This window comes from Scomber japonicus, chromosome 23 (genome assembly GCF_027409825.1).
Source record: "Scomber japonicus isolate fScoJap1 chromosome 23, fScoJap1.pri, whole genome shotgun sequence".
NCBI lineage: Eukaryota > Metazoa > Chordata > Actinopteri > Scombriformes > Scombridae > Scomber > Scomber japonicus.
In genome coordinates, this window is record NC_070600.1 from 23,675,739 (window position 1) to 23,688,238 (window position 12,500).

General features: G+C 42.0%; 1 protein-coding gene across 3 annotated transcripts in view; it reads right to left on the minus strand.

Annotated features, from left to right (window-relative positions):
* The window catches only part of tymp (thymidine phosphorylase), a 14,020-nt gene that overhangs the window by 1,154 nt on the left and 366 nt on the right, over positions 1-12,500 (minus strand). For all 3 annotated transcript variants that reach the window (XM_053344005.1, XM_053344004.1, XM_053344003.1), the window contains exons 2-9: positions 9,978-10,101; positions 9,690-9,892; positions 8,580-8,678; positions 8,152-8,281; positions 6,503-6,621; positions 5,137-5,299; positions 1,654-1,881; positions 128-268 (exon numbers count right to left, since the gene is read on the minus strand). In XM_053344005.1, the coding sequence (XP_053199980.1) occupies positions 128-268; positions 1,654-1,881; positions 5,137-5,299; positions 6,503-6,621; positions 8,152-8,281; positions 8,580-8,678; positions 9,690-9,892; positions 9,978-10,095 (1,201 nt within the window). In that variant the 5' untranslated portion in view covers positions 10,096-10,101. The remainder of the gene's footprint in view (positions 1-127; positions 269-1,653; positions 1,882-5,136; positions 5,300-6,502; positions 6,622-8,151; positions 8,282-8,579; positions 8,679-9,689; positions 9,893-9,977; positions 10,102-12,500) is intronic.

Genomic DNA, 12,500 nt, shown 5'->3' on the forward strand with positions numbered 1-12,500 from the left:
TTCCTCCTATCCTCCCTTCCTTCATTTCTCTGTCCTTCCTTCTTCCTCCCTCTTTTCCTTCCTTCTTCTTTCCTTCCTACTTTCCTTCCTTCCTCCTTTCCTTTCATCATCATCATCATCATCTGACCTTTCGTGACCTTCTGACCGAGTGTCACCAGTAGCTCCGCCCCCACGCTGTGATTGACAGGTTCTCCGGCCTTCGATCGTCCCGCCCCCAGTTTGTGAAGAACTTCGGCTAAAGTCAAACCGTCGATCTCCATGACGACGCCTGCAGGACGACAAGCACACCGACTAATCAATGAGTTAATGGATCAGTTATTGGTCATTAGTGAATGCTTAACCCTTTATAGGACACTCATTGAAAGGAAGGGAGGAAGGAAGGAAGGATGGAAGGAAGGAAGGAAGGGAAAGAAGGACGGAGGAAGGAAAGAAGGAAGGGAGAAGAGAAGGAGGGAGGGAGGAAGGACAGATGGAAGGAAGGAAGGAAAGGAAGGAAGGAAGGACGGAGGAAGGAAAGAAGGAAGGGAGGAGAGAAGGCGGGAGGGAGGAAGGACAGATGGAAGGAAGGAAGGAAAGGAAGGAAGGATGGAAGGGAAGGAAGGAGGGATGAAGGAAAGGAAGGAAGGACGGAGGAAAGAAGGAAGGAAGGAAGGTAGGGGGAAGAAAGAAAGAGAGAAGGAGGGAGGGAGGAAGGGAAGAAAGAAGGAAGGAGTGAAGAAGGAAGGAAGGAAGAAGAAAAGAAGGAAGGGAGGAGAGAAGGAGGGAGGGAGGAAGAACAGATGGAAGGAAGGAAAGGAAGGAAGGAAGGACGGAGGAAGGAAAGAAGGAAGGGAGGAGAGAAGCCGGGAGGGAGGAAGGACAGATGGAAGGAAGGAAGGAAAGGAAGGAAGGAAGGGAAGGAAGGAGGGAGGAAGGAAAGGAAGGGAGGACGGAGGAAAGAAGGAAGGAAGGAAGGTAGGGGGAGGAAAGAAAGAAAAGGAGGGAGGGAGGAAGGGTAGAAAGAAGGAAGGAAGGAAGAAGGAAAGAAGGAAGGGAGGAGAGAAGGAGGGAGGGAGGAAGAACAGATGGAGGGAAGGAAAGGAAGGAAGGAAGGACGGAGGAAGGAAAGAAGGAAGGAAGGACGGAGGAAGGAAAGGAAGGAAGGACGGAGGAAAGAAGGTAGGTAGGAAGGAAGGAAGGAAGGAAGGACGGAGAGAAGGACGGTAGGAGGGAGGGAGGAAGGAAGGACAGAGGAAAGAAAGAAGGGAGGAAGAAAAGAGAGAAGGAGGGAGGAAGGGAAAAAAGAAGGAAGGGAAGAAGGAAAGGAAGGAAGGAAGGAAGGAAGGAAAAGAAGACAGGAGGGAAGGGAGGACAGATGGAAGGAAGTAAGGAAAAAAAGACAGGAAGGAAAGAAGGGAAGGAAAAGAAGGAAGGAAGGAAGGAAAAAAGAAAGAAAGGGAGGGAGGAAGGAAGGGCTCAAGGAACGAAGGACAGAAGGAAGGGAGGGAGGAAGGAAGGACAGAAGGAAGGGAGGGAGGAAGGAAGGGCTCAAGGAACGAAGGAAGGAAAGAAGGAAAAAAGAAAGAAAGGGAGGAAGGAAGGAAGGAAGGAAGGGAGGACAGATGGAAGGAAGTAAGGAAAAAAAGACAGGAAGGAAAGTATTTATTCTCTTACCGTCTTCAGGAGTCTTTAGCTCGGTCTGGTGCTTCGACTTCCTCAGGATTTTGAAGTAGTCGGTTTGGGTGGAGCAGAGGGAGCGAGCCACCTCTCTGTCTACGCCCTGAGCCTCCATCATCGCCTCAAATTTAGAAAGAGCCGCTCCGCCAATCACAGCCTCGGAAATCTGCCGGATTCCTTCTGATTGGCTCGACGCCAATCCCGTCATCATCAGCAGCACGCCGCCTGTAAAAGCAACAACAGCGTCTGAGCACAGAGGACCATTTAAAGAGGATTACATCATCTTCTTCTTCTGCAGTAGTGATGGACCAGACATTCAAATTCATCTGTTGTATATATATATATATATATATATATATATATATTGTCTCCCAGTTTCTTTTAGAATATCTTAAAGCGTTTTTTTAAGCTCTAAATAGTCTTCTGGATCCTTCTGAAGCTCTCAGATCATTTACTGCTGAGGTTTTAAATACACAGAGAAGAAAACAGGAAGTGCAGCTTTCTTTAATCTCATCTTTAAGCCCAATAATCTACATAAAGCTCTAAGAGAGTTTTAAAAGAGAGCTGAAAATGTATTTATGTAATCTGGTTGTTAATTAGTGTTAATTAGCATTTATTTTTTACTGAATGTCTTATTTTATATATTTATTTGCTCTTATAAAAACAATTTTAATATATGTTTCTTCATATTTGCTGCTCTTTTATTGTATTAGTTTTATTTTTCTCTGTAAAGCTACATCGCTTGTTTGAAAGGTGCTCTATAAATAAAGTTTATTATTATCATTATTATTATTGTTATTATCAGAAAGATTAACAGTTTTTATACTTTATAGTCTTTTTTCTTTGTTTATATTTGTATATATGTGGGTTATGTATGTTTATATATATTTATTCTTTTAAGGCCTCTATATAGTTACACATTTTCTCATTATAATCAAAATTGTGCTTTTTTTCTTGTTGTTTTTTTTTTGTCATGGTAAAAACTAAACTAAAATACATTCCACTTTTCCAGGTCCCCTGAACTACCCATCAGCTCAGGCTGTTTAGTGGGAATACTGTCCTCTCCCAGCGCCCCTGAAGTATCCACACCTGGTTTAGCTTCAGCATGTTGAGCATCAAGCTGCTGCAGACTTCAGACAGGTAGGAAACATTTCTCCTCACAATCAGCTGATCTCATGTTTGTTATCATGAAACAAACTGTAGTTAAACATGTTTCCTGCTGGCTGCTGTCTGCTGGCTGTCACCTGAGTCAGGTTTAACTTTCCAAACAATTAATATGAACAACAGGCAGATCTACCTGGTGCAGGTGCAGGTGGAGGTGCAGGTGTGTTTGAATGGAGGCTGTTGATGATTTAATGTTGGTTTGGGATGTTAGTAGTTGGTATTTTGCTGCATTGGTGGAAGAAGTAAAAGTAGAAATTATGGATGTCCGATAATATCGGCCCTCCGATATTTACTTAAAAATCTAATATCGGGAAGTATCGGTACCGGTGTTTATTCCATACGCTTCAGTATTTCCGAGCCTGCATGAACGCAGCATGGAACGTTTACCGGCGCGCTTGATGACGTATAACAACAACACGCTAGACTCGCGGGTCGCTAACGTTGATAACCGTTGATAACAAGTTCATAGCGTCCACCACCATGTACACGAACAGAAACGAGCTTTACCTCCTCGTTGTCATTTTCTCGGTTATGTTTTCGGTGAGTCTCCTCTGTGACGTCACCGTCAGAGTCCGGTGGGTCCTATCAGGGTGCTACTCTGCTGGAGTAGCTGTAAAGGTCCCGCCTCCAGAAACGGGGCTTATGTCTATGGTTTGGAACTATTTCCAAGTGTGTCCTACGGATAGTAAGTTTGCAATGATGCAAAGCAGCATAATAAATATGGCAGTGACATATTGGCAAAAGGTTGACGATCGGAAAATGGAAATGGTGTGTGTGAATTAAGCTGTGTATGAAGTATGAAGGCTTCATTAACAGCTACCGGAGCGCAATGTTCACTTTCAACCACTAGGTGGAGCTCTGAGCTTCTGTAAAGCTCCTCCACCTTGTGTCCAGTGGTTTAAAAACTCCCAGAAAGTAAAGGATAATGTTGTCAAGTGTGAAATACGTAGAGCAGAGTTGAGCTACGGTGGCTTCACATGGACAAAAAGCCTTTTTCCATAACTTCAGTTGAAGTAGTTCTCTTATTTTACACAGACAGTGTTTAAATGTAGAAAGCCATGTTGCATTATGTTTGCATCCAGTGGAGCATCACAATACAATCAGGCATAATGTGTTAATTCCACAATAGAAGATATGTTGTTATGTTGTTACAGTTTTGGTGTAAAAAGCCTGAATATATCAGTATCGGAAATTAAGAGTTGGACAATATCGGAATATCGGATATCGGCAGAAAAGTGAATATTGAGCATCCCTAGTAGAAATAAATGGTCATGTTTTTATTAATTAATTTTTTATCTTAAATTTTGATGTCTCAACTTCACCAATTATAATCTTTTTAACATCTTGAACTTTATCACAATTAGATCAGAAAGAAGAAAATTAAAACCACAACATGAATATAGATGATAATATGGTAAAGCTATAATGTTAGTGGTGTTTAAATCTCACTATTACAGGAGACTGTTCACTTTCTGCTGTCTGCTGTCATTTTTACTGTTTCAGTGTCTTTTATTAACCCTTTTTTATAACTGCAGAGCTGCTAAACAGATTTTCACTAATAAAGATCAATCAAATAAATATTAAGCAATCGTACATTTTACAGTTATACACTAATTCGTTCATATTTTTCATGTTTATGTTTATAACCCTTAAACAGGCCTTACTAGTTATGTCATTTGCAGCTAAAGGAAGGAAGGAAGGAAGGAAGGAAAGGTGAGAAGAAGGAAGGAAAGGAAGAAGGAAGGGAAGCAAGGGAGGAAGAAGGAAGGAAAGGAAGGAGGGAGGAAGGAAGGAAGGTAGGAAGGAAAGGAGGGAAGAAGGAAGGAAGGAAAGGAGGGAGGAAGGGAAGGAAGGTAGGAAGGAAAGGAGGGTAAGAAGGAAGGAAGGAAGGAGGGAGGAAGAAGGATGGAAAGGAAGGAGGAAGGAAGGAAAGGAGGGAAGAAGGAAGGAAAGGAGGGAGGAAGGGAAGGAAGGGAGGAAGAAGGATGGAAAGGAGGGAGGAAGGAAGGGAGGGAGGGAGGAAGGAAGGAAGAAAGAAAGGAAGGACAGATGAAGGAAGGAAGAAAGGACAGAAGGAGGGAACATTTACCCTAACAGCTGAACTTAGATCTGAGGAAGGAAGGAAGGAAGGATAGACGAAGGAAGGAAGGAAGGAAGGAAGGAAGGAAGGACAGAGGAAGGAGCCGGGAGGACAACAGGAAGGTTAAAGAGTCTGTATCTCCTGGTGCACGTTGTCTGTTTAAGGGTTAAAAACCCACAAAAATCAAGTATCTCAAAAATCAAAATGTCTTAAAGATGATGCTATAATTACTGTACCGAGGGTGGTAACCAGCTCCATCAGGTCTTCAGGTCCTCTCCCCTTCAGCGTCTCCAGAGATTCGATGACCTCCAGACTGTTTCCCACACACTGACCAATCGTAGAGTCCATACTGCTGAGTATCGCCCCCGTCCGCATGCCCAGACCGTTTCCTGCATTCACCTGAAATCATACAGTCACATCTGTTTTAACATAATAATCATTTACTCCGTCCTTCCTTCCTTCCTTCCTTTCCTTCCGTCTTTCCGTCTTTCCTTTCCTTCCTCCCTTCCTCTCTCTGTCCTCCCTTCCTCTCTCCCTCCTTCTTTCCCTCCTTCCTTCCTTCCTTCCTTCCTTCTTTCCTCTGTCCTCCTTTCCTTCTTTCCTCCCTTCCTTTCTCCCTCTCTCCTTCCTTCTTCTTCCCTCCCTTCCATCCTTCCTTCCTTCCTTTCCTTCCGTCTTTCCTTTCCTTCCTCCCTTCCTCTCTCTGTCCTCCCTTCCTCTCTCCCTCCTTCTTTCCTTCCCTCCTTCCTTCCTTCCTTCCTTCCTTTCCTTCCGTCTTTCCTTTCCTTCCTCCCTTCCTCTCTCTGTCCTCCCTTCCTCTCTCCCTCCTTCTTTCCTCCGTCCTTCCTTCCTTCCTCCCTTCCTTTCCTTCCGTCTTTCCTTTCCTTCCTCCCTTCCTCTCTCTGTCCTCCCTTCCTCTCTCCCTCCTTCTTTCCTTCTCTCCTTTCTTCCTTCCTTCCTTCTTTCCTCTGTCCTCCTTTCCTTCTTTCCTCCCTTCCTTTCTCCCTCTCTCCTTCCTTCTTCTTCCCTTCCTTCCTTTCTTTCCCTCCCTTCCATCCATCCTTCCTCCTTCCTTTCCTTCCTCCCTTCCTCTCTCTGTCCTCCCTTCCTCTCTCCCTCCTTCTTTCCTTCCCTCCTTCCTTCCTTCCTTCCTTCCTTCCTTCCTTCCTTCCTTCCTTTCCTTCCTCCCTTCCTCTCTCTGTCCTCCCTTCCTCTCTCCCTCCTTCTTTCCTTCCCTCCTTTCTTCCTTCCTTCCTTCCTTCCTTCTTTCCTCTGTCCTCCTTTCCTTCTTTCCTCCCTTCCTTCCTCCCTCTCTCCTTCCTTCTTCTTCCCTTCCTTCCTTTCTTTCCCTCCCTTCCATCCTTCCTCCCTACCTCCTTTCCTTCTCCTCCCTTCCTTCCTTCTTCCTCCCTTCCTTCCTCCATTCCTTCCTCCCTTCTTTCTGTCTTCCTCCTTTCCATCCTTCCTCCCTCCCTCCTTTCCTTCCTTCCTTGACTCGAGGACAACACGAGGGTTAAAGGAAACAAGGCGAAGCAGGAGTGAGGGCACTGTGAGGCGAACCAGCTGCTGGTTTACATACTTGGTGTACTTGGTCATACTCACCAGTGACAGAGCCAGTTCTTTAGCACTCTCCAGGTCTTTATACAGAGCAGCTCGTCCAAACTTTACATCCAACACCAGAGCAGACAGAGACTCTGCTCCTTTCTTTGAGATGATAGAGCCTAAAAAAAACCAACGTTGTATTTTATTTATAGTTAAATGGTGGAGATGGTTTCAGAGGACACGCGATGGTAAAGTAACAACTCCACTACATTTATTTAACAGCTTTAGTTACTTTTCAGATGCAGATTTGACTCAATGGATAATATAACAAGCTTTTATAATACAACACATTGTTAAAGATGAAACCAGTCAGCAGTGTGTAGTCGGCTCACATTTCAGATGTCTATGAGTTGTTAACAGCTCCACCAAATACTGATTCTTCCCTCTAAACTTCTCACATGCTTTCATTTCAATAAATGTTCAAATGATCCAATATTTCATCAAAGATTAGAGAAAAAGTCCAAAAACTGAAAACACATTTGTGTTTCAGAACTTTGTTTTTTCTTCTTTCCCATTAATCATCTCAGCAGCCCTCACATTTATCTGCTGACCCTGCATACTACACCACTATAATACTGCAGTACTTTTACTGTAATACTGCATACTACATCACTATAATACTGCAGTACTCTTACTGTAATACTACATACTACATCACTATAATACTGCAGTACTTTTACTGTAATACTGCATACTACATCACTATAATACTGCAGTACTTTTACTGTAATACTGCATACTACACCACTATAATACTGCAGTACTTTTACTGTAATACTGCATACTACATCACTATAATACTGCAGTACTCTTACTGTAATACTACATACTACATCACTATAATACTGCAGTACTTTTACTGTAATACTGCATACTACATCACTATAATACTGCAGTACTTTTACTGTAATACTGCATACTACATCACTATAATACTGCAGTACTTTTACTGTAATACTGCATACTACATCACTATAATACTGCAGTACTCTTACTGTAATACTACATACTACATCACTATAATACTGCAGTACTTTTACTGTAATACTGCATACTACATCACTATAATACTGCAGTACTTTTACTGTAATACTGCATACTACATCACTATAATACTGCAGTACTTTTACTGTAATACTGCATACTACATCACTATAATACTGCAGTACTTTTACTGTAATACTGCATACTACATCACTATAATACTGCAGTACTTTTACTGTAATACTGCATACTACATCACTCATAATACTGCAGTACTTTTACTGTAATACTGCATACTACATCACTATAATACTGCAGTACTTTTACTGTAATACTGCATACTACATCACTATAATACTGCAGTACTTTTACTGTAATACTGCATACTACATCACTATAATACTGCAGTACTTTTACTGTAATACTGCATACTACATCACTATAATACTGCAGTACTTTTACTGCAATACTGCATACTACATCACTATAATACTGCAGTACTTTTACTGTAATACTGCATACTACATCACTATAATACTGCAGTACTTTTACTGTAATACTGCAGTACTTTTACTGTAATACTGCAGTACTTTTACTGTACTACAGGATATAAATACTTCTTCTACTGCTTGTTTGAGGTAATGTCAGTGATTTGCTTTCAGTACCAGTAATGAGCGGTAAACTGTCCACGGTGCTGGTTGCGTCTCTCAGGGCATAAAGGACTCGATCTGCAGGAACCAACTTCTCGGTTTGTCCCACAATGCAGCAGCCCACTGAGCTCAGGATCTTCTGAACCTGAACAGTCAGAACATTCATGTATATTAGTGAATATGTAATGGTCAAATACAAAAGGATTTATACTTTTCTTTACTTAAATCTTTGGTTAGATTCATGTTTTTAGTTTTGGAGCAGTTTCTTGTACGGTTAATTATGCGAAGACGATAGTTAATATTGGAGAACTTCCTTTGTTAAATGAAAACAAAAAGGTTGAGGAAGGTAATAAAGAAGTAATATTTGCTATCAGTGACTCATGTACGGTGTCCGCTTGGTGTGTGTTTCTAAAACTCGTCGTTAATGAAACTGCTTGTCACACCTGCTCTGTTGATTGGCTGATGTTGAATCCGGGAATCGATTCCAGTTTATCCAGCGTTCCTCCCGTATGAGCCAAGCCCCGCCCACTGATCATCGGCACCTGACAAACACACACCTGGAGTTATGACATCATCAACATGCAGCCACCATTTGTCTTTCAGAGTCTGTAAAAAGTAAACAGGAAACAGGAAAGTAGTTTTAGATTTAAAGAGGTTGACGATAGGAAAATGGAAATGGTATAAATTAAGCTGTGTCGTCTAGTATGAAGGATCATTAACAGCTACTGGAGAGAAATTATCACTTTCAGCCACTAGGAGGAGCTCTAAGCTTCTGTAAAGCTCCTCCACCTTGTGTCCAGCGTGGTTTAAGACCTTCCTTAAAGTAAAGGATAATGTTGTCAGGTGTGAATTACGTGAAGCAGAGTTGAGCTACGGTGGCGTCACATGGACAAAAAGCTGCTGTCTGCTGTGACGGTTACTAAGGGAGACGGACCTGACGCTAATCACCAAACTAGTACGTCAATGGAGACTGTTTTTCTTTTAATTAATGTGTTTGTGCAAAGAAATGAAGGATGATTATCATTTAAATTAATACAAATGTGCGCAGTTAAATGATATTGAAAGTTATTCTTTGATGGAATATCTGATTAGTTCTTGTCAAAACTCAGTTATTCATTCTGACCTCCCACTGATTAACCCTCCTATTGTCCTCGAGTCGAGGAAAGAAGGGAAGAAGGGAGAAAGAAGGGAGAAAGAAGGGAGGGAGAAGGAAGGAAGCGAGGAAGAAGGATGGAAGGGAAAAGGAAGGGGAAAGGAAGGAAAGGAGGGAAGAAGGATGTTAGGAGGGAGGGAGAAGGAAGGACAGGTGGGAGGAAGAAGGAAGGAAAGGGGGAGGGAGAAGGAAGGAAAGGAAGGAAAGGGAGGAGGGAGGGAGGAAAGGAGGAAGGAAGGAAGTAAGGAAGGAGGAAAGAAGGAACAGTCAAAACAGACGGGGTGAGTTTGACCCGGGAGGACGACACTGATGAACCAATGAGAGAACGGGCTCATGCTCCCTCGTATTGATCTCATGCATGAAAGTAAAAACAGAAATGAGGGAGTTTAGTTGTCATTACCTTACAGCCACAGGCAGCTAGCGCGGGAGCTAACACCAGACTGACTTTATCTCCCACCCCACCTGTTGAGTGTTTGTCAACCACATGCCCCACCCACTCTTTTGGCCATGACATCACTTCCCCTGATGACATCATCTCCCTGGTCAGGGTCTTGGTCTCTGAGTTGACCATTCCCTTCTGCCAGATCGCCATCAGCATGGCGCCTTTAAAGAGAAAACGCTGATGATGTAATGAACCGGGGGAAGGAGTTAAAACGTGTCTGAACTGTGTGCGACTTCCTGTTCGTACCTGTCTGACATTCTTGGATGTTTTTGGTCGTTATGGCCCGAATGAATGTTTTGATTTCGTCTTCGCTCAGCGTTTCTCCATCTCTCTTCTTCCTGATCAGATCTGGGATGGACAACATGTTGGCCTGAAACAAGAAAACAAATATGTGTTGAATATCTTTAAGTTTTGGATTCTTTGTCGGACAAAAACAGCAAACTGAAGACATCACATTCAAAACGCAGAAATCGTAAATACCGTTTTTTAACACAGAAGATAATTGTTAGTTGCAGCATTACAGTCAACTAGTTTGTGCCTCTAATGCTACTAAACTTTTTTGTCTCAATCTTTGGCCCATTTTTTCAAAACTCTACAACTCTAGCAAACGCAAACACTAGATTTTCTTAGTTTTGCATTAAAGTGACACACACAGCATCATATGAGCAAACCTTAAAGTCTGTGTAAAGTAAGAATAAATATGTGTTCTGAGTTTGACATACCACAGAAAAGTGTGTTGTTAACCACCCTGCCAAATTTGAATGATTAAAAAAAATCGACAAATATATGAAATTAGGCTTCAAAGTTGTGTAAAAAATCAGCCTCTTTCTCTGCTCCCAAACGCTGAAGCCCCGCCCCCTACCAAGTGTCACCTGTCAATCAAAGTCACCACCTCTACCAGAAACATGGACACTATGTCTGAGAGCTTTCTGCTGCTAACTCAGCAGCTAACTCGACTGCTAGCTTGGCGGCTAGCTCAGCGTCTTGCTCGGCAACTAACTCGGCTGCTGGCTAGGTGGCTAACTTGGCTGCTAGCTCGGCGGCTAACTCAGCTGCTAGCTCGGCGGCTAGCTTGGCTGCTAACTCAGCTGCTAACTCAGCAGGTAACTCAGCTAACTGGCTAACTGTAGACTGTAGTAGTAGTAGTGCTAACTCAGCTAACAGGCTAACTGTAGACTGTAGTAGTAGTAGTGTGTGCTGAATGTATTTATACCTCTACAGCAGCAGGGGCGGGTTTATGCTAATCACTAAATCCTGAACACAGAAATCTTGAAACACAGTTTGTGAAGCCTAGCTCCACAATTCAAATCTAAATGGTTGAAATGCTTTTTACACCTTTTTTAGAAATACATTTATGACCTATTCAATGTGTTTAGAAGAAAATGTTTGAATTCACTTTACACAGTATTTAAATCTTTTTTACTTGACATTTTGATTGGCGTAGCGATAGAAAACACAAGAGATTGTAATTTCAGATAGATAGATGGTTTACAGCAGCTACATCCACACATAGACAAACATCTTCTTGGGCTTCTTTGGATCCTAGGATCGCCACTGCTGAGTATAACGCGTGTTAATGTTTTTTACTCTTCACTGACTCTCTCTCTGCTGTTTATAATCGACCTGTGTGAACTGTGCTCAGTGTACAGCGTGAGTTGGTCATGTTCCTGCACCGTCTGCTCTGCACACACTGTTGGACTTTCATTCCTGTCTTAGTAACAAGCCTGTTTTGACAATGTGAGGAGTAGAAAGTTCAGATGTTTGGGTTCAAATGTAGAGAGTTAAAGTAAAAAATAAATACTTAAGTAAAGTAGAGAGACCTGGAAAATCTACTTCAGTACAGTAACAGATCAATACTTCTTCTACTTCACACAAATAGTGCCAGTAAAAGAAACATATCTAAAAGTCCAATTAAAGAACTATGTGTGATTTTTATAATTGCAAACTGTCTATTTGGCAGTGACCGTTTGCAGTTTTGCAGACTTTGACTGAAGGATTTCAGGTTTTAGTGATTTTTAGTTTTCAAGTTTAAATTTTAGTATGAAAAAATGTGATATTGACCAATAATTCTGATGAAGAAATCAAAGGTGTTGGCCGTTGTTCTGTTTGAGTAATCCTAGAAACCACAACATAGTTTCACCATGAGCAACAAAAGAGTGTGTGTGTGTGTGTGTGTGTGTGTGTGTGTGTGTGTGTGTGTGGGTGTGGGTGTGGGTGTGTGTGGGTGAGTGTACTTTTATTACTGACATAGCAACAACAATCTATTTACATAATCATAAGAAACTACAGGGTTGTTTTGTGTGTGTGTGTGTGTGTATGTGTGTCTATGTGTGTGTGTAGTGGGTGTGTATGTGTGTGTTTAGTGGGTGTGTATGTGTGTGTGTGTGTGTGTGTGTGTGTGTGTGTGTGTGTGTGTGTGTGTAAATCTGTGTGTGTGTGTCTATGTATATGTGTGTGTCTGTCTGAGTCTGTATGTGTGTGTGTGTGTGTGTGTGTGTCTGAGCGAGCTGCAGAATGACTGGAAACGAAACTGATTCCTAGTCACTGTTTCCGAGAAGAGAAGAGAAGAGAAGAGAAGAGAAGCTGATCAATGATGTAATATATCAGCTGTTAGGTTATAATGATGAACAACACAGCTGACTGCATGCAGGTTAAAACACTGATGTACAAATCATCACAGTATGTTATTAGTTATGTGAAATATTAATCTTATGTTCATCACTTCCTCTTCTGTCCTAAGAGTCAGTGACTTCATTAACATTCAAGCTC